Here is a 20907-nt window from a genome sequence, read left to right as displayed (position 1 = left end):
GCGAGCCACATCTACTGAGCCCATGTACCACAACTACTGAAGCCCACGCGCCTAGAGCCCATGCTCCGCAACAAGAGAAGCCACTGCAATGAGAAGCCCGTGCACCACAACGAAGACCCAATGCAGCCAAAAATAAATAAATAAATTTATTTTAAAAAAATGGTTAAGTTGGTACCTTTTATATTATTTGTATTTTACCGCAATTATTTTTTTAAAAGGCAGTTAGACTCAAATCAAGGCATGAAGACTATCCAACTTTCAGGCTTATTATGCACAGATGTAAGGAGAGGGCTACTGCTTTGTAAGGGCTGGCATGTGAGGCAGACAACACAGAGAAGGCACGAGGAGGACTTTGGGATGACTTGTTTGAGCCTAGAGTTCAACTACCGTTACTTCTCAGGTACTGTGACTGGTCTTGGAGCCAATCCCTTAGCCTTGGTTCCTGTGGTGCATTGAACACTCCTACACTGCAGCCACAAGCCAGTGGGAAGTGGCTCTACCAGGCCTGAAGAACCCAAAAGCACAGGAGGGCAGTAAGTGTTACATAACACCTTTATTCTAACACTTTGGCTTCTTTTTCACTATTGTTCAAATACACTAACTAGCAGTATGCATATTTTAGCATTGACAAAACACTTTTGCTAGAACATCCATGGGATGTTTAAATTTTTGCCTCTTTGCCTTTGCTTAATATCAAAGATGATTGTTTTCTCCTCATGTTTATAAGTTGTTTAGCATGTCTTCACACTTCCCTACTTTATTTTACTTATTTTTTCATAGAATTTGGTGGAAGGGATGAGAATTTAGGGTAAAACAAGAAAAGTGAAATCTTTCCATTGTAATTTACTTTTGTAGGACATTAAGGCAAGTTAGATGCCTCTTGAACTACATCTAAGTCCGTTTCAGAAGGCCTCCATAGGGAACTTGAGAAAGCCAAACCTCGGGTCCTAGTGGATGATAGGCATTTTTAAATATCAAGAGAATTGGCTCCAGTTTACTTGAGTGAAAAAGATTAGCTAATCTACTTGAAGTAAATGAGGTTTGAAAACTCAAAGGGCAAAAATCACTTAAAGTAAGTAGCAGGGTATTTGGGGATTAGCACAGCTAAAGTTTCCCAAACATTCAGGTAGTATTACTCTATTTTTAAAAATAAACCCACTGACTTAAATACAAGCAAAGCAGCTAAGGGTATCATCCCCATTTCTTTGTAGTCACACCTTATAACCTATTATGACAGCCAAAGTGTGAAGAATAGTTTGAAAAGCACTGTGACACTGAGAGATGCTGACAAGTAGAATACTGAGACGGGGAAAAAAGATCAAAATCATCACCAAAGATGCCACTTTAAGTGATCATCAAAACTCTAGATAAGAATGGCAACTGGGGCTTCCCTGGTGGCGCAGCGGTTGAGAGTCTGCCTGCTGGTGCGGGGGACACAGGTTCGAGCCCTGGTCTGGGAAGATCCCACATGCCGCGGAGCAACTAGGCCCGTGAGCCACAACTACTGAGCCTGCGCGTCTGGAGCCTGTGCTCCAGCAACAAGAGAGGCCGTGATAGTGAGAGGCCCGCGCACCGCAATGAAGAGTGACCCCCGCTTGCCACAACTAGAGAAAGCCCTCGCACAGAAATGAAGACCCAACACAGTCAAAAATAAATAAATAAACAAATGTGGGGTTTAAAAAAAAAAAAAAGAATGGCAACTGTTTTTTGGCTGATTCAAATTTTAAGAGTTCAAAGTAAATTCTATTATATATATAATTTAGCAATTTTAGCTTCTTTTTTTAAAAAATAGCTTTATATTTTAATAATTTATATATTTATAATATGTTTATAAAATTTAATAATTTATAATATAATAATTTATATATGTATATATTTATAATATATAAAAATATTTCAAAAAATCAGACACATAACTCTTTGAAAAAGAAAAGAAAGATTACCTGTAAAACCCAGAGTTAACCTCTGTTGGTATAATCCAACATTTATAAAAATTCCTTGTGTGGTTTTTTGAGTGTTGTCTCTGTCCCTATCCTTGCTCACCCCCTTGTGGCCATGATATGAAGAAGCCAAAAACCAGGGAGCAAAAAAGGAAGAGAGAGAAAGCAAAAATCCTGAATGATAAACTGATCACCTCTCACTTTAACAATATTTTCCATAATTAAGATAACTAGGTCTGCCTGAAATCCACATGGGTCAGGACCTTTGAGAAAATAGATGGGAGACTTAAATGGTGATTGTAAATTATCCCTTCATTAAACTTTCTTGGAAGTATGGGCATTGGTAAGGGAAACTAAAAGGGATGTCCTACTCATACTTCCTATTGGCTGAACCCAACTGGAAGCACTCAGAGGGCAAAGGAACCAAGCTTTTGCAATCCTTCAAGGTCCAGCCTTCCAGGGCACAAAGCAGAGTGAAGGGTAGAAAGTGGATTTGACTGGGCAAACAGAGCAAGTCCAGTACAAAATTTTTCTAAAATATTTCATCATAATTATAGTTTCTTTCATAAGGCACGAGTCCAAGGGCTATTTTATGGAATAACTCTGTATAATTTGGAGTTGAATATCTATGCAATTCCTGTGGTTTATCTGGAAAACACGAGAGATAACAGAATTTCACACCACCTGAAAACATTACTTAGGCTTCTCTCCTCCATCTAACGCCTCTGGGGAGGTATAAGCCTGGCAATTGAGGGGTCAAATCAGTGGATACTTTTGTATTAGAATGACTATAAGGTAGGGGCAGAAAGAGAAAGGCAGAAATGGGGATACAGAGGGTTCAGTTGCTGTGTGCTGCTGGTCCTCTCCCACCATTTGCCCCACAGAAAAAGTAAACTTCCCAGCTTCTACCTGGAGTATTAAGACCAACACTGATGACCTGTTAGTCAAACTGAACATGTGCCTTAGACACCAGCAAAGCAGTGTCACCAGAAGTATGTTAAAGAAAATGAGAAAAATTTGGAATGAAGCTATTTCTATTTCTGTATATTTGTATCATTTTAGAAAAGTGAAATTTAACTTTATAATTTAGCATAGTTTTGACGGTTGGTGTTGATGGGGAGGGTTGTAGCACATGATCTTTTTAGAGCATCCCTGCTCCTTCCAAAGATTAAATGTGAAGAAATGGCCATCTTCAGAAGACTCGGGGCAAGTACCCCTAAGCAGCAGATGCCGACGCTCAGAAGAGAGTATGGGGTGGTCCCCGAGGGCTGCGTCACTACCCCACGCCAGGGGTTCAGAGTCCTCGGCTCTTGTATCTTTTTTTCAATTTTTGGTTACTCCTCTCTGGGAGGCTAACTCTAAGAGTGGCAATGTCTAAGGCCAACAGAAACCCTGGGCAAGCCACTTTCCTTTCTATCATCAAGAAATTTAAGGATTGGAGCAGATGATCTCTGAAATCTTGGCTTAGCCCTCATGATCAACATTGGCAGGTTCCCCCCACTCATCTGTTATCACGGTAAAGCATTCAAAACTGGACGAATGGTGGATTATAGATAAATAAATGCAGATAAATGTCCTCCAACTCTTTCCCTTTTCGCCAGACGCAGCCCTTAGTAAACAGTTTACGTATTTTTCCAGCTATTTTTCTATGCAGAGATGGTATCTCCTTCAAACACACAAGCGGGAGCCTTTTCATCTTATACGTCTTGGGGAATCTAGAAGCTTTTTAAACGCTCTCTTCTGGACTTGTTTCTACCTAAGTCGGAGCCTCATTTGCAAACGCTACTTAAGATCTTCGTTCCTCTCGGTTTTAATCATCTTTCACTCGCGTGAGGTCCTCAGTCTCCCCGGCGGCCACAGCAACACACACCTCACTTTTCACTTTGTGGGCGGCCCCCTTAAGCGGCGCTCTTCACACCGCACTCCAACCCGGTGCGCGCGGAGGTCGCCGCAACACTTCCGCCTCGCAAGTAGATTAGCTAAGACTCCTGCGCTCGGGTTTGAGCCCACAGCTGGCGCCCGAACCCGGCGCGCAGGGATGACGACATCAGCCTGCGGAGACGGCGACGGCGAGAGACGGGGAGGGCTTCCGGGGCTCCAGGCCTAACCACCGAGAGCTGCAGTCATGGCGGCCGCTGTGTGGGGCTTCTTTTCCTTCCTTCTGCTGATGCTTTCAAGGGATGCCCAGAGCTCGGAAGTGTCTGGGGCTACCTCCGAGGGCTCAGGAGGGAGTGGGGTCAGTATCGGAGATCGCTTCAAGATTGAGGGGCGTGCGGTTGTTCCTGGTGTGAAGCCCCAGGACTGGATCTCGGCGGCCCGAGTGCTGGTAGACGGAGAAGAGCACGTCGGCTTTCTTAAGTGAGCATCCTGAGGGCAGCGCGAAAGCGGTTGGGTTGGGAGCAGGAAGGGAATTCCCTATAGGGGAGCCAAGTGTCAAGACCTGACGACGTCGCTGTCCGAGGGTGAACCTTGCGAGGCAGTCGACGCTTTCCCCTTCCCGGTCCCGTACCTCAGAAATGAGGATGGCTGGCGCCCGTCTCAGGCCCAGAGCAGTGGAGTCGGTTATCTTCAACTCCATTTTGGCCCTGGATGGGGACGACCACTCCTGGGCCCTGGGCACAGATGGACCCCTTATTTATCTTTTGCTGAATTCTTTTTTTTTTTTTTTCCATCCCATTTGGTTTCCCTGGAATCTGGGCCCTTTTTGCATTCATTTCAGTCTTTTGGTAGCTTCATGTTGTGTAGAAAGATACTAAGCAAGTGGGAATTCTCAAAGCCCACAGGACTTCTAGTGATGACACAGACTGGGAGGCTAATGTTGCTGCTTCTAAAATTAATGGGCCCTGAAGTCCCTAATCAAAGCACCTTTTTTGCCTGGAGGTGGGATTGTTGTTCTTTTTTACACTTGAATTCATCGAGGGATTTGCGACATCACTATTGTCATTTATGTGAGACTCTACAGTGCTTGCTTACTCCCTTCTGTCCTTTCTAGCTGTGAGTAGAAATAGGATTTGAGCCTATATTAAAAGACGTGGTAGATTTATTAGCAGTCCAGTTCTGCAGCAGCCTGCTTTTCAGATGTCTAGGCACAAGTATAATGTTTTAAATCTTTAAGTTGCTGCTTGGAAAGTGAAACTTTAAACTGAAAATTCATTTGGTAAAGGAAGCGTTTCTCTGGTATGTTTGTATACCAGCAAGTGGTATCTGAAAACCAGACAATTTAAGTGTGGACATTTAATTCTAAATCTGTTTTGGAAATATTCAGAGTATCCAGGTGCCTTTGAATGAGAATTTCAACCTCAGATTAATAAATAGTGACAAGCTTACAATCATTTTTAAAGTGCTGTGTATTATTACAAATCTGGCATTAGGGCATTCTTTAAGTTTTACCCTAATTAATGAACTTTTAATAATAAAGCTCTCATTTAGCTTTAGAAAATTAGCCATAATTAACCATTTGACCTCTCTTTTTCTTCTGCAGTGTACAGTTTTTAAAAATAAACATTTAGGGGCTTCCCTGGTGGCGCAGTGGTTGCGCGTCCGCCTGCCGTTGCAGGGGAACCGGGTTCGCGCCCCGGTCTGGGAAGATCCCACATGCCGCGGAGCGGCTGGGCCCGTGAGCCATGGCCGCTGAGCCTGCGCGTCCGGAGCCTGTGCTCCACAACGGGAGAGGCCACAACAGAGGAAGGCCCACATACCACAAAAAAAAAAAAAAAATTATTATTTTTATTTGAAAATAATATATATGTGATATGTTTATTGAAGAAAATATAAACAAAGTAGAGATAACAGGCCTTAACATTTTATTGTATCTCTTTGTATCTCTTTGAAATCATATGACCTAAGTTTTTAATAGTAATATACAATATATAGTGCTTTGTAACCTGCTTTTTTTCATTTAATATTTTGTGAGCAGCTTCTGATACCATTTCATGTTCTTTCATTTGTATGTAGAAAGGTTAATTGAGAATTAATATGAAGAGCTTATGGTGGCAAGCTTTTTGGAAGAGGGATAGGTAATTTGTCTTGTACCTGTTATGCATAAGTAGCATGCAATTTTGACTATGCTTATTGGAGGTGGCTTGGGACTTGGCTAAATGGAGATCAGGGGAGTTTCAACTGAGTACTCTCATGCCACTTGCTCTCATCACTGTGTATGTAAACCATAATTTATCTAGTCCTCTGTTTGGGGGCATTTAGGTAGTTTTCAGTTTTTTGAAATTATGAGCTATGCATTATGTACTATACGTAAGATTATGTACTATAATTTTTTGAACTTTTTCTTATGGAAAATTACAGACATACACGAAAATAAACAGAATAGCTTAGGAACCCATCACAATTTACTGTTTGATTTTATATCTCCTGCACCTCATTAATTTCTTTCTGGAATATTTAAATATGATGATCTTAAACATAATATAATTTCACTTGTAAAAACACTACTATGTATCTCTGAAAGGTAAGGACTTAAAAACCCACAGTACCATTATCGATTTGACAAAATAAATGATAATGCCATAATATCATCTAATACCCAGTCCATTTTTATGTTTTCCCACTTATCTCAGAAATAGTTTTATGTGATTGTTCTTTCAGATCAGGGTCCAACAAGGTCATTGTATTGTAGAGTACATTTTAAAAGCCAAGTTTTAAAATTTCGTTATACTATGTCTATGTTATCTTTTAAAGCAAAATATTTACCTTAGGAGGAAAAATATATTTGCTTTTTCTTTACGCCATTAGTTTTGCTATTATTTGTGTTGTGCTGGAATTAACTTAATTCTCTTTTTTCTGGACCTAGGAAAATGTTTTGAAATTCATTAAGTTAGGGTCCCATCAAGAAACTGAGTAATTAGAATAATTCAAGGAAAGTTTAATGAAAGGATTAACCAGGGTAGTCATGGTGTAGGGAAACAACCAGATTATGCAGTACTCCAGAGTTTACAACCTCAAGGCTATTGTCACCTCTAAGCCTGAAGGGAGGCGGGGAAGTAAAGGTTACTGAAACCTAGAAAAGAGGAAAGAACTGTCTTGAAAGGAGCTGTGTCCCTTGACAAAGCCAGTTAGGGGCCTCTCACGGAGAGAGCTGGGGGGAAAAGTATACTAAGCTCATTTTCTTCCCTTCCTGCTGTGGGGAGAGAAGGGTGGAGAATGATCTGAAGGGCAAATAGAAGACATCCAGCTCAGGAATAAGTTAACTTGATGTTTGCACTTCGATTCTGTTTCAGTTTAGTGTGTACTTTGAAGTAGTAAGGAACTTTTTCCTCTTACATTTTAGTAAACATTGTAGATGTGACAGAATCAACTATTCCTTTAACTGTGAAAGAGCCTAATGATTTAAGGAGCATTATTTTAACATTATTGTGAGACTGGCAATTCTCTGACAAAGTCAGTCCCTTTAGAACCATTTGTTCTCCTGAAACAGAAACTTCTTTTTCCTCAGAATGGCAGTTTCTCATTAGCAAAGCCAGACCAAATTAATTTTGGTCTGTGAACATGAAATTATCAGTTCTTGATGGGGTGGTTTTCTAAGTCTAGAAGTTTAGAAGAAAGCAGTAGGAAAAGGTGGGTGGTTTTAACTACATAAACATTTTAAACTTCTGCATACCCGAAAAGAAGTAACCAAGGTGGATGGGAACTATTTGTAACAAGTGGAACAAACAGTACTTAATTACCTTTTCCTAAAAAAGAAACAAAGGAAAGAAAACAAAATGCAAATTAAAACTAGGAAAAAAGGCCATTTTTAATTAAATTGTTGGAGGGGATCTGCAAAATTGGACCCCTAATCTTGTAGGAATGACATATATTATTCATTCCCTTGAATGAAGACATGGCTTTAGAATTGGACCTGTGCTCCTGTCACCTGTCATCTCTATTCCACAGAAGGAATAGAAGTACTTTCTATGTCTCTGTGGAACGGTCTGGGGCATTTTCAGAACTCATGCAGTGTTAATTATGGAAGCTGAAATGTGGGACAACTCTTGCCAGTTTGGGGTTTTTTTTTGCTAATTACTCTGACTGTCATTTTGGGAGGTGTTGGTTTGGGAGTTAACAGATGGTTTAAAACATAAGAAAAGAATAAGCTATTGATCAGAAGTGACTAAATATGATAATTTCATTGTTCCAGGACAGATGGGAGTTTTGTGGTTCATGATATACCTTCTGGATCTTATGTAGTGGAAGTTATTTCTCCAGCTTACAGGTTTGATCCTGTCCGAGTAGATATCACTTCAAAAGGCAAAATGAGGTGAGGACAACTGATTTAATTTTTACCAAAGGCTAGGCTACTGAATACCTCATTATATATATTCCTTTTAGAATTTATAGTTAAGGTTGGAAAGTTTCCTATTTAAACTACATGTATTCCTTAAAATATTTAAAACATCCTTGTATTGTTCGAATCTGAGCATTGATAATATTGTACAGTTGAACTTTCTCCTGCTGTGGCTTAATATTTATTTTAAAGCTCCTAATATGATTTTATAGAGAAGAGGTAAGGTTACTTACTATAGGAGCAAAAGCATTGTGAAAGTTTTAATTAAAATGTGATTATTAAAGTTGGAAATAATTTAACTTTTCTAAGTTGAAAATACTCGTCATTGGGATATTTTGATGATACCTCTTAGTATCTATTTGATAGTATGTTGATCTAGAAATTTCTATAGTTCTTCCTGTCTGGAACATTTAGTGTGCAATGGGAATTTAGTATTTCTTAGGAAAACGGTAGATTACATCATGGAGTTTACTTCAAAGTGAGGATCATAATAAAAAAAAGAAAAGTACAGTATTAGAGGCTGGAAGACTAGGAAAAAGTTTCAGAAGTTCTAAGTAGATGAACACATGCTTTGAAGTCGAGGTGAAAAGAATTTTGGACTAATTCAGGCTCTGATCCTGGAATACCACAAACCCATTTGAAGTTAGAATCAGTTGTGTATATGTCCACAGTGTTCAGATTCAGCCTTATGCTCTTATAACCCCAATTTATTTATTTGTTATTAGTCTCATGCCAATAGTGCTCTCTTTAGGCTAATCTGACCAGGAAGTATAGGAAGCAGTTTTCTTGCTTGCTTGCTTGCTTTATTGAGGTGTAATTGACAAACACCAAACAATTTTAAATGGTAATGTCTCTTCTTTGTTTGAGCTATCACAGAATTACTTCATGTTGCAGTAATAAAGAAGAGGTCATGCAAAGGCAAAAATAATTTGGGGGTTAGAGGAGCTGTATTTTACTACTGACCTTTTCGTTATATGCCTAGCATATTTAGATTGATTTGTAGAGACCCCAAATTGAGCTGACATAAGAGAGATGTTCGGTTAGTACTGTAATATTTATATTTGAGTTAGTGTTTACTCCTAAAATGCTTTCCCTCTTCCTTTGTTTTTTTTTGGTCATTGAAGGTTTTTAACGTGTAATGTGTAAATATGCTATAATTAAAATAGTGAGTCATATATTGAGCTGCGTCATCCTTTAATATCAGCTGCATATTAGTCCAGTGAAGTCAGCTCTTGTTGATAGAGTTTTCTTTTTCCTCTTTTAGGATGTGTAGTGAACAGAGATGGTTATTCTGTGGTAATTTAAATTCTTGGTATTATTAGGAAACCAATACTGTGATACTACTAAAAACACATTCTTTAGAAGCAAACTACTTTCTCCTCTATTTTTGAAATTAAATTGTCTTAGAATATTCTACTTTGTCCAAATGCTAATATTTCTTGCTATTGGCTATTGAGAGCAAGGTGGAGCATGAATTAAAGGTAATACCTTGCAAATATGTTTATAAATATTTTTGATGTAATAAATGGATTGTTTCAAAGTAACTAAACCACATTAGCTATTGACTTTCTCATATGTTTTTAGAGGCATAAAAGTTTTTTAAAATATATGTATAAAACTCTACTATGTTAAAGTCTAAACTGTAAAGGACTTATCATGACTTTTTATGTATTTTAGAATTGCAAGCTTGGAGATGGGGGTGGTTTGTAGATTTACCATATGAACGTTACATAGGATTAAAAGTTTTTTAAAAATACTGAAAATACTGGGAGTTCCCTGGGGTACAGTGGTTAGGACTCTGCACTTTCATTGCTGTGGGCCCGGGTTCAATCCCTGTTTGGGGAACTAAGATCCCATAAGCCACGTGGCCTGGCCCCAGAAAAACAAAATAAAAACAAAACTGAATACTGGAGGGAATGAAAGTTGTTAAAGGGGGATACTTGTCGATTAAAAACTATAATTTATTTTTATTTATTCTTTTTACTTTGAATTTTGAATAAAGTAGTCTAAGCAATTAGAAGTATTTTTCTAAATATAAAGTTTTATTTGCTTTTTCACTTTGGGTAAAGAGTACTTCCTGCTTTAGTATTTAAGGACTGGTTGCAGCAGTTGGATTCATATTCTCAGACCCATTCCTGATGATTGGATGCCTGAAGCATAGGTAAAAAAACAAGGCCCTTATCATTTTAATAATTGGGGAGGACAGAGTAGAGAACAAAGAGGGATCCATATAAGATACTACTATTCTTGACCAATATTTTGTAAGCATGCATAAGTTAGTTTCAAATATATGTGAGACTTACATTTCTGACATTTTGTCAGAATGAAAAATTTTAGAAATGCTGGGTAAAGCATGATAAACATTTCCTTTTAAATGTATAGCTCCCAAAAAAGTAAGGGAAATCCTCAGAGGATAAACTGTAAACTACTTTCCTACCTGGGCGTTTTGTTATTCTCTCACCAAAAGCCTTAGATTTTATTAGCAGTGTGTAGGTGGGAGGCAAGCCTTGGGCATGCTTGGAGTCAGAATTAGATCTAAGACTTGGTTCCCCCTTTGACCCTTGGCCTGAAATCCAAAAGATCAGATTCCCAACCTGGCCCTGGCTTTTGGAGGGAAAAAATCTGTCCTCAAAATTGATAGTCGCACCCTCATTGAAATTTGGGTATGAATTTATTACTTCTTGCATGATCCAGAAACTTCCAATCTGAACAATTAATAAGATGGCCCCTGGTCATAATCCCCTACTCCTGGCAGAGACAAATGCATAACTCTCTCTCCAGGCCCATGCAAAAGTAAAGTCTACGTAACTTATAAAATACCCAAGAAAACAATGTACATGGAGTCAGCAGATGAATCAGACCTCTGAGAACTCTAGATAGTAGGCTTATTGGATATAGACTATAAAATTGTTTAAAGTATATTTAAAATGACAAAAGAAGTGCTTTTACCGTAATACCAAAATAAACCATAGATATTTGAAAAAAGAATAAAATTGAACTTTTACAATCAGTATATGCTTTGGAATACAAAACTCAGTGGATGTGCTAAGCAACTGAACAGAGGTTTGATGAGCTGGAAGACAGATCAGAAAAATTACCCAGAAAGCAATACAGATAAAGGAAAGGACACTGTGAAAGTGAGACTTTAACAAGATGTGGAGTAAAGAATGAAAAGGTCTAACATGTGTCTAATAGAAGTTCCAGAAGGAAATGATAGAAAAAATAGGGGAGGCAGTTTTCAAAAAGTAAACTGGAATATGTCTGAACATGGGTGATTAAAATTACTGGCATGTCTGGTAAAAATGTAATGTTACCTATGGCACTGTTGCAGGACTTTCTTAAATCATTAAGTTTTTCTTGGAAAATACCCTTTAAAATTAGGTGTACTCAACAATGCATGTTTCAGACAATCAAAAAAAAAAATTCCAGCATTTTTGTATATTTATAACAAAATAAATTTATTATTAAATAGAATCAAAGAGCTTTAGAGCTAGAAGAATTCCAGGAGAACTTCTGATATAACCAGAAAAGTTAAGAACTTAAGACCACAGGCCTAGGTAATAACAGAGCTATAGCTAGAAACTAGGTCTCTTGATTCCAAATCTATGTTCTCCCTCTACATTTTGCTAAGTATTTTAGACATACAGATAAAGCTACTTTGATTAAATTTTCAAGATCAAAAGTTTAGATGCCAAAGCATTTTGGAAAAAGCTAAAGGTAATTGTAAGGCATTGCTAATATATTATAAGCATTTCTTTTAACTAGTAATGCTTTTAATAGGATTACTGATGCTTTTTTCATGTTGCTTTATCAGAGCGAGATATGTGAATTACATCAAAACATCAGAAGTGGTCAGACTGCCCTATCCTCTCCAAATGAAATCTTCAGGCCCACCTTCTTACTTTATTAAAAGGGAATCTTGGGGCTGGACAGACTTTCTGATGAACCCAATGGTATGTATCAGGCTACAATAAAGTATCTTTACTAATCTGTAATTTGCTTCCAGGCAGTTGAAAAATTCTAACCCCTGTGAAAGGAAAGCTAGAGTCAGATTGTTGGATCAAAGGATTACTGTGAACAGTTCATGAATTTCATGAAAATAGTAGCTTTGGGAATACATAATGAAAAAGATAGTAGTGAGAATGGCACAGTAGATTTGACATTGAAATGTGCAGCAGAAATTAGATAAGTACTTATGTTTAAAATTCAAATAGAGTAAGAGTATGTGGTAAGTCACACATGGAGCTAGCTATCTCATCCCTCATACTACCTGAATGTTAGTCCATTGATGAATGTGCCATCATTTAATAAATTTCCCCTCTTGATGGCACAAGTAAGGTTTTTACAAAGTCTTTTTTTTTTTAAATGTGTTATGAACAGAGAAGTTACTCTGTAGTAATTTAAGTACTTGGTATTTTCATGGAACGATTTTATGGTATCCACTAATATAAAATACTAATAGCATATTTAGAAACAACTTGACTTTTTTTTCTTTGCTATTTTTGAAAGTTGAATTATTACCTTAGATTTATCTAAAAGTTGATCATATTTCTTGCTGTTAGCTATTTAGAACACAAATAGGGATGTTTCAGGCTGTATATCCTTTGAGAGGAATAAATTAGTACCTGGAATCTGCAGTTAGGCATAAAGAGGCAGGAGGATAGAGTGGATGGGCGAAGTTAGCGATGAGACTCCAAAGCTAATTGAGAAATATCTTCCATGTTCTCATTTCTGAAATTCCATGGGAACATATGCAGTGGTAGAAGCTCCTAGGTCATTTTTTAAAACTTGTCTGCTATAGTAGTTGCCTAGTGGTATATTGTACATTAGGGGAGGATGTGGTGTTTTCTCCAAGAACCACAAGTCATCTGGAAAGACTTGTGGATCCAGCTGGCCATCAGGATCACCAATCTCAATGCCAGACTGCAGACTGAAGAAAGTGAATGAATAGTTCAGTTTGCAAACTATTTGTGTTAGATAAAACTCTAAACTCTGCAAAATGATAGGTAGCACAGATGTGAAGCAAGGTGTCTATATAAAGTCCACACACTTATAGGTAAGACTCTTATATTACAACAGTCAGATACTGAGGAGCACCTTGCTGTCACCAGGGCTCGTTCAGTAGAATTGAAGTGGTGGCTGCTAGTTTTATTCTGTTTACAATATTTAATTCCATCATTGGTTGTTAAGTGCAGATTTTGTTCTACAGTTAAGTAGGAAAAATATTTTCTGAATTTTTTTCTTTCACAGGTTATGATGATGGTTCTTCCATTATTGATATTTGTGCTTCTGCCCAAAGTGGTCAACACAAGTGATCCTGACATGAGGCGGGTAAGATGACTGAACCATGTTCTGATGCCTGGTCTGTCCGTTGTGGCTGAATGGCTTGGGTTTGTTCAGCTTTATCTTAATTACCAAGCCAAATTCATCTACAGGTTGTGTTGATACAGTATTATGTTCCTGGCATTTAAGTAATTGTTTCCACTAGACCAGATAAATTCAGTTGGTTCTGCCTGATAAAAGCCTGGGTCTCTTCATATAGTTAAAATATTCTGCTTAGTAACTTGCCTCTTTGCACCTCGCTTGTTAAATAGTTGAAAAGCATAATAATTCTGGTATACCTAATCCAAATATTTCGCAAAATGGTAGCTTCTTATAATCTATCTTTACTTTACAAAACTCTTCAGAGTACACATTTAGTTTATGTGTTCAGACACACAGAAGAAATTCGGATAGACCAAGGGAGAAAAATAGAATAGTGGTTTTCAAACTCTCTACCACAAGATCATACAGTTTGGCAAAGGGGAGAGGAGTTGCCAAGTAAGATGCTTCAAATTTTTAGTGCTACCACTTTGTCTCTTTTAAATACTTGCTTCTGTATAAAATCTTCAGAATTAAAAAAAAAATTATCGGGCTTCCCTGGTGGCGCAGTGGTTGCGCGTCCGCCTGCCGATGCAGGGGAACCGGGTTCGCGCCCCGGTCTGGGAGGATCCCACATGCCGCGGAGCGGCTGGGCCCGTGAGCCATGGCCGCTGAGCCTGCGCGTCCGGAGCCTGTGCTCCGCAACAGGAGAGGCCACAACAGTGAGAGGCCCGCATACCACAAAAAAAAAAAAAAAAAAAATTATCTATTCTTCCACCCAAAAACCATCAACAAATATCTCCTGAATTCCAGGTTTTTCTATTGTATTTAATATATATGTATTTACACTTTATTCATCACTGAATAAACATTTATTAATCAATTTTAGATTCTGGATACAGGGGATACAAAAATGGATTATATGTCATCCCTGTTGTCAACAAGCTCATAGTCCAGTTAAATGTAGGAAGTAGGATGGATTTAAAAAGCACTCTTCTTGCCGTCAGAGGATTGTGTGTGTGTGTATGTGCGCATGTGTGGGTTTAAATGGAAAAATAAGATATACATAAATAAAAATGTTTGCTGAGGTACTAGGTGATTAAGTTCTGTAGAAGGTAAGACACTTATCCCAAGCTGGAATGGCAGAAAAAGCTTCATGAAAAAAGAAAGCTTTATGATGTTTCAAAATGTTTTATTGCTAAATTTTGGCATCTTTGCCTCAGTGTTGGTCAGAAAGTGTACATCCTATATCCTTATATCTGTTAAGGCAGTTAACTCTCTCTGGTGTCAATAGAAGGAAACATTAGAAGTCATATTGGATTAACAATTCATTTCTTGGGCTTCCCTGGTGGCGCAGTGGTTGAGAGTCCGCCTGCCGATGCAGGGGACATGGGTTCGTGCCTCGGTCCGGGAAGATCCCACATGCCGCGGAGCGGCTGGGCCCGTGAGCCATGGCCGCTGAGCCTGCGCGTCCGGAGCCTGTGCTCCGCAACGGGAGAGACCACAACAGTGAGAGGCGCGCGTACCGCAAAAAAAAAAAAAAAAAAAAAAAAAAAAATTCATTTCTTGCAAAATGCTTTGCATATAGTAAGCAGTGTAAAAAGTTGTTCATTCAAGAGCTTCAGAATTGAACAGGTTCAAAAATAGAGTTGATATATTTTTGCGGGGACTCAAGACCTGTTATATTTAAAATAAACATTTAATTCATGATTACTAGGGCATGTTAACATGTTTCTTTTCCTGGCCGTATTTGTAAAGGTGCTTTCTCCCTGAAAACTCATGTATATATTCTACATTTGGGGAGAAAGCCCAAGCTAATAATTGAACAAAAAATTCAATTTAAAATAATAGAGTATTTGCTATTTTTTTTCATGTCCAAACTAATACAATTTTAAGTTCACTTTTGGAATGTCACATATAATTCAAATGAAGCAGACATTACAAATATTGTCAAAAATGGAACAGTACTTTATAGATTGTTGGCTCAGTAAGGGAGAGGACAAGAACCTCAAAATAAAAGTGCCATGTCCTTAGGTCCTGCCAATGACTGTTTGTAACATTTTAACATTGGTGTTGCTTGCTTTAGATGCTGTAACTGAGGTTGCCCAAGTCATACAGTATTCATAGATTTACTACTAAGGCCCTTAGGAATCAAGTCTTGGAAATACTACAGTTACCTTCCAGACTTTTCTGATACCTTGATACATGGTTAAAGATTGATATTCTGGTTATATGCATCTAGAAAAAGCATGAGTTTAAGAAAACACTTGTTAAAACAATAAGAAAGCATTCTGATCAGAAAACAAAATAAGGTGGCAGGAATATGATCACATATGTCCATTATCCGAGAAAATGCCCTTTATAAAAACATAAGCCGAATCAAACCCCAGGCAACACTTATCGGACATTTACTAAGGATTGAAATGCTTAGTGATATAAAGGAGGCATGAAACATGGTTTCTGAAATGCTATTGGGTATGACATTACATCATTGCTCAGAACCAGTACCTTTTACCTGTTCTATTTCTCTCCTCCTTCCTTAAGGGAAGTGTTAGTTGTTAAATGACGTGTGCCTTTCATATCATTGTGTTTTGTCTTCCCACAGGAGATGGAGCAGTCAATGAATATGCTGAATTCCAATCATGAATTGCCTGATGTTTCTGAGTTCATGACAAGACTCTTCTCTTCAAAATCATCTGGCAAATCTAGCAGTGGCAGCAGTAAAACAGGCAAAAGTGGGGCTGGCAAAAGGAGGTAGTCAGGCAAGCCAGAGATGGCATTTGCACAAACATGGCAACACTGGGTGACATCCAAGTCTTGAGGGAGAACCGTGTGAAGCAACTACTGTAAACTTGAGTCATCCTTAAAGTTGATCTCTTATAACTGTTGTATGTGATAACTCTTCAGCACATGTTTTGTATTTGATACACAAGAAAACCCAGCTTTCATCCTTTGTCTGTATGAGGTCAATATTGATGTCACTGAATTAATTACAGTGTCCTATAGAAAATGACAATAATAAATTATATGAAGTACTATACATTATGTATATTAAAATAAGTCTTAATCCAGAGATAAAATTATCTTGTCATTTTTTTCCACTTAATGTTTCCTTTATTTCTGACAATTTTCTTCTATCTTTCATTATCTGAGGCTTGAAATTGATTTTTCCTGTTTAAAAAGAAGTGGCTGATATTTTTAGAGCAGCATGCACTGTGGGTTTTTGTGTAACTAGACCTTTCAAAATTCTTAGTCCTGCCCTGCCATTTAACATTCCCTGATATTTGAAGTAGAACCACATGTTCCTGATGTAGTTTTAATTTTTATTATTACAGTTAGTTTCAGAGTGTGGATATATGAATTAGGATAGGTGTTACCAATTTTTAAATTCTGGTTACCATCTCTGGTTTCGTTTTACAATTATTGAATATCAGCTATATGCTGTGATTCAAGGTAAGATACAGAGATGGATAGTATCCAGTGCCTGTCCTCCGTAGAGCTTATTATGTAGGGAGGAAGCACAAATAATAACAGGGAGTGAATGGCCAGGGGAAAGAAGTGCAGCAGTAGGAGAGCCTTGTAGAGTCTGAGGATGGAAAATCAACCTTAGAGCTCCATATTGTAATGTTGGTAGTATAGCAGAGGTAGCTTATAAATCCCCTCATCTTCCCCACTATTGATTCTCAGAGGTGTTGGAATATCCAATCAGGATATCTCAAATATCAGGAGTGTCTCAAAACCTTTTTATTTCAGTAAGTTACAACACCTTTTCTTTTGGATTTTGGGGTTTTTTTTTTTAGCAATCTTTTAAATATTGATTGATGGTTGATTGATTGGCTGCGTTGTGTCTTCGTTGCTGCACGCAGGCTTTCTCTAGTTGCCGCGAGTGGGGGCTACTCTTTGTTGTGGTGCGCGGGCTTCTCATTGCGGTGGCTTGTTGCGGAGCACGGGCTCTAGGCGTGCAGGCTTCAGTAGTTGTGGCTCGCGGGCTCTAGAGTGCAAGCTCAGTAGTTGTGGCGCATGGACTTAGTTGCTCTGCAGCATGTGAGATCTTCCCGGACCAGGGCTCGAACCAGGAAAGCCCTGGATTGTTTTAATTAAAGAACTCTGAGGCTGCAGTATTGCTTCTAGTAGGGCTCCTATCCTCTCCTATGTTAGAGAACTCCCCTGTTGCTTTCTTAGTGTTATTAAATCAGCAAAAAAAAAAATAACAAAAGATTGGTTCCAAACTCTTATTTTCCCTTTTATTATCCTATTATAGGTGCCATTTTTCATTTTGAAATGAGGTACATGAGTTTTCTTTTAAAGAAATGAGTTCAAAAAAAAAATCAAAGAAAGGGAATTCGGGACTTCCCTGGTGGCACAGTGGTTAAGAATCTGCCTGCCAACGCAGGGGACACCGGTTTGATCCCTGGTCCGGGAAGATCCCACATGCCGCGGAGCAGCTAAGCCCATGCGCCATAACTACTGAACCTGTGCTCTAGAGCCCACACGCCACAACTACTGAAGCCTAGAGCCCGTGCTCTGCAACAAGAGAAGCCTCTGCAATGAGAAGCCTGCACACCGCAACAAAGAGTAGCCCCCTCTTGCCACAACTAGAGAAAGCCCTCGCACAGCAACGAAGACTGAACGCAGCCAAAAATAAATAAATATTTTTTTTAAAAAGGGAATTCACTTGCGGTCCAGTGGTTAGGACTCTGAGCTTCCACTTCAGGGATCACAGGTTTGATCCCTGGTGGGGGAACTACAGTCTACAATCCTGCATGCTGCGTGGTGCTGCCAAAAAAGAAAAATAAAAAAGAAGTTCCAATGCAGGACATTTTAAAAGCTGTATCTCTCATTATATTACATACACTAAAGTTACCACGCTGGTTAAGCTATGAATGTATAAGGTGGGTAATCTGGTTAATGGTTAGAATCTTTTAAAATAGTTATTTACTGAAAATAACTAAAATGTTAGAACACAGATTGCATGAAAGTTGGAATTCAAAAGAGCCAGAATATAGTAAGAGTCATAGTTGTACAACCAGAAATCATATTCAAAAATTTCAAAATTTGGGTTGTCAAAATTCACACATGGAATACCTAATAAGCTAGAAATTAGAACACTTCCAAGGAAATTACCATTTCATTTGCTAATTAAAAAACTTGTTATTTTATGTAGATTTTAACACTGAATATAATATAAACATACCTTATTACCGAATGTTATTACATCAATTGTATATGAAAATCTTATCTTTGCACAGCTCCTTCATCAAATGCTTAGTGTATTTTCAGGTGCAGAAAAGATTGTATATTATTAGACAATTTGGAGTTGAGTGCAAAGACCCTGTTTAGTTGCTAACTTGCTTTGTGAATTTGGGCAAGTTGCATTCCCTCTTTGGACCATGTCTTGTCTTGTTCATTGTTGTATTTCCAGCATTGAGCATGTAGGCACATAATAAATGTTTGTTGAATGAATAAATGGGCCTCAAGTTTCACCATCTATAAATTGAGGGATTTGGATTAGACCTGTAAATTCCTTTTCAGATCCAAAATTCCAGTATAATTTTAACCCAATACTATTATTTCCTACCCTTGAGAACCGTATGATTGGTGCCAACTTTTTTAACTTCCTTGGGTTCTTTCTGCTATTCCTCTCTCGGAGACAAAGTGTTTTGCTCTTCCTTAGGGTATTTCTTAGATTGAGTTTACATGTATCTCCTTTTAAATGTAAGCTTTGTGGTTAAAATTTTTTCAGTTCTGCTAAATTAAACCTGAGTAGTAACTTTGTGCAAAACAGATCTTTGTGGCCCATTCTTGCCAGGAAGCCCTGAGTGCCTGGGATGGATCCATAGCTCCCAAGTTTCCAAGCATTTTTTTAGGAGTCAAAACCTCAAGACTCATCTCGAGTCTGGTTAACATTTTGAAAAAAATGGGCATTTTACCTAACATGCCCAGAGTAGTAAAGTCTGTTATTTTTTTTCTTATGTTTCCTCTGACAAGAGAGAGGAAGCAACCATTCAGCATACTTTTCAGTAGCTGGAAGAGTTTCGAGGTCCTGATGAGGTCAATGATAAAGGAGACCTTTTTCACTTAAATAGTTACTCAAACTTTCAGAAAGTTTGGGGTTTTTTTTAGTGTTCAACTAAAAAAATCTATTGAAAATATTAAATATCCTAAAGAAAAAACTAAAACAACTATTTTCATTTTTTAGAATTGCCTTCCAGGTCACATATAGTCATATTTTTGCATGGTTACAATCAGTTCTTTAAAAATTGGGCAAAAAGTTCACCTTTTAGGGTGGTTTACATGTGCATTTTGTATTTTAACCCAACAAAAATTCTGCTAAGCACTAACCTTAGGGAACACAATAGAAGCTAGCGACCCAGTCCTTTAGTGTTGTTCAAAGAGTATGTTGAGGCAGGACCTAGTTGTGCTCTCCTTTTAGCATTTTAGGTGTGATTATTGTCATCAGAGTCAATTATTTTTTAATTTGAAAAGTATATGAGAATATCCAATTGGTACAAGTGTTTATAATTATTTAGGAGAACTTGAGGGTAGGTTTTGCAAAATTCAGATGTTGCCTATAAATTATGAACATTGTTTTAATATTCCTGAAAAAAAGATGATGAAATACTAAAATAGCTATTTTACATAAAAATCCCCCCTCCCCCAAGTAGCACCATGTATTAGCTTATCTCCTTTCCCACAGTAACACAGATTTATCATGGGAGCATAGGGAATTGAAGCCTTTCACAACAGCTTCAGTCTGATAGCATTGAGCCAGCCTGGGCAAACCTGAGAAGAGGGAGGAGTAAATTAATAAAGTCAAGTGGTAAACAGGAGGAATGGGTAGAGCCATAAAAACTATCTGGGCACAGCATTTCCAATAGAAAACTTTGACAAGGCATTTAATTGCACTAAAATTTAATGAACTAGTAATGACTGCAGATTTGTATCTGTACCTCCTTAGGTAATGTTGAAACAAAATTTTCCATATACGTATGGAAAATATGTATATATGTATATATAAAGTAATCCCACTCGAAGTAATCCTGCTCCTACTACATATATTTGGATATTTTAAAGCATATTTCTAAATAACTGTAGTAAAAAAAAAATTAGAAAATCTTCAGAATTAAGTGATCATGAAAATTTGGCATAAAGGTTAAGAAATGGAATCATTCTAAAAGTATTAGGAGGTGATTCATAAGGGACCATGAGTAGATATGTAAGAAAAGCTTCCTTGCAATCATTGCTGTCATGGTATCTTGTGCATTATACACAAGAAAGAAAAATTTCATTTTGCACTTGTCTCTTCACAGGCCTGGATGGACCTGCCTT

At 37.9% G+C, this 20907-nt stretch overlaps 1 protein-coding gene across 1 annotated transcript; it reads left to right on the top strand.

The window, feature by feature from the left end:
* Positions 1-3979: 3979 nt before the first annotated feature.
* Positions 3980-16651, top strand: EMC7 (ER membrane protein complex subunit 7). The gene is made up of 5 exons (XM_007127721.1): positions 3980-4298; positions 8071-8190; positions 12032-12170; positions 13468-13548; positions 16184-16651. Exons 1-5 carry the CDS (start codon positions 4066-4068, stop codon positions 16334-16336), a joined length of 726 nt encoding a protein of 241 aa, XP_007127783.1. The 5' UTR covers positions 3980-4065; the 3' UTR covers positions 16337-16651.
* The last annotated feature ends 4256 nt before the right edge of the window (positions 16652-20907 follow it).

The sequence above is a fragment of the Physeter macrocephalus genome, chromosome 11 (assembly GCF_002837175.3).
Source record: "Physeter macrocephalus isolate SW-GA chromosome 11, ASM283717v5, whole genome shotgun sequence".
NCBI classification, from domain to species: Eukaryota; Metazoa; Chordata; class Mammalia; order Artiodactyla; family Physeteridae; genus Physeter; species Physeter macrocephalus.
This window is presented reverse-complemented; position numbering and strand designations above follow the sequence as displayed.

Coding starts and splice junctions, on each gene's coding strand:
- EMC7 (XM_007127721.1), top strand. CDS start 4,066: ATGGCGGCCGCTGTGTGGGGCTTCTTTTCCTTCCTTCTGCTGATGCTT. Junction 8,191..12,031: donor ACTTCAAAAGGCAAAATGAG/GTGAGGACAACT, acceptor TTGCTTTATCAG/AGCGAGATATGTGAATTACA. Junction 12,171..13,467: donor ACTTTCTGATGAACCCAATG/GTATGTATCAGG, acceptor TTTCTTTCACAG/GTTATGATGATGGTTCTTCC.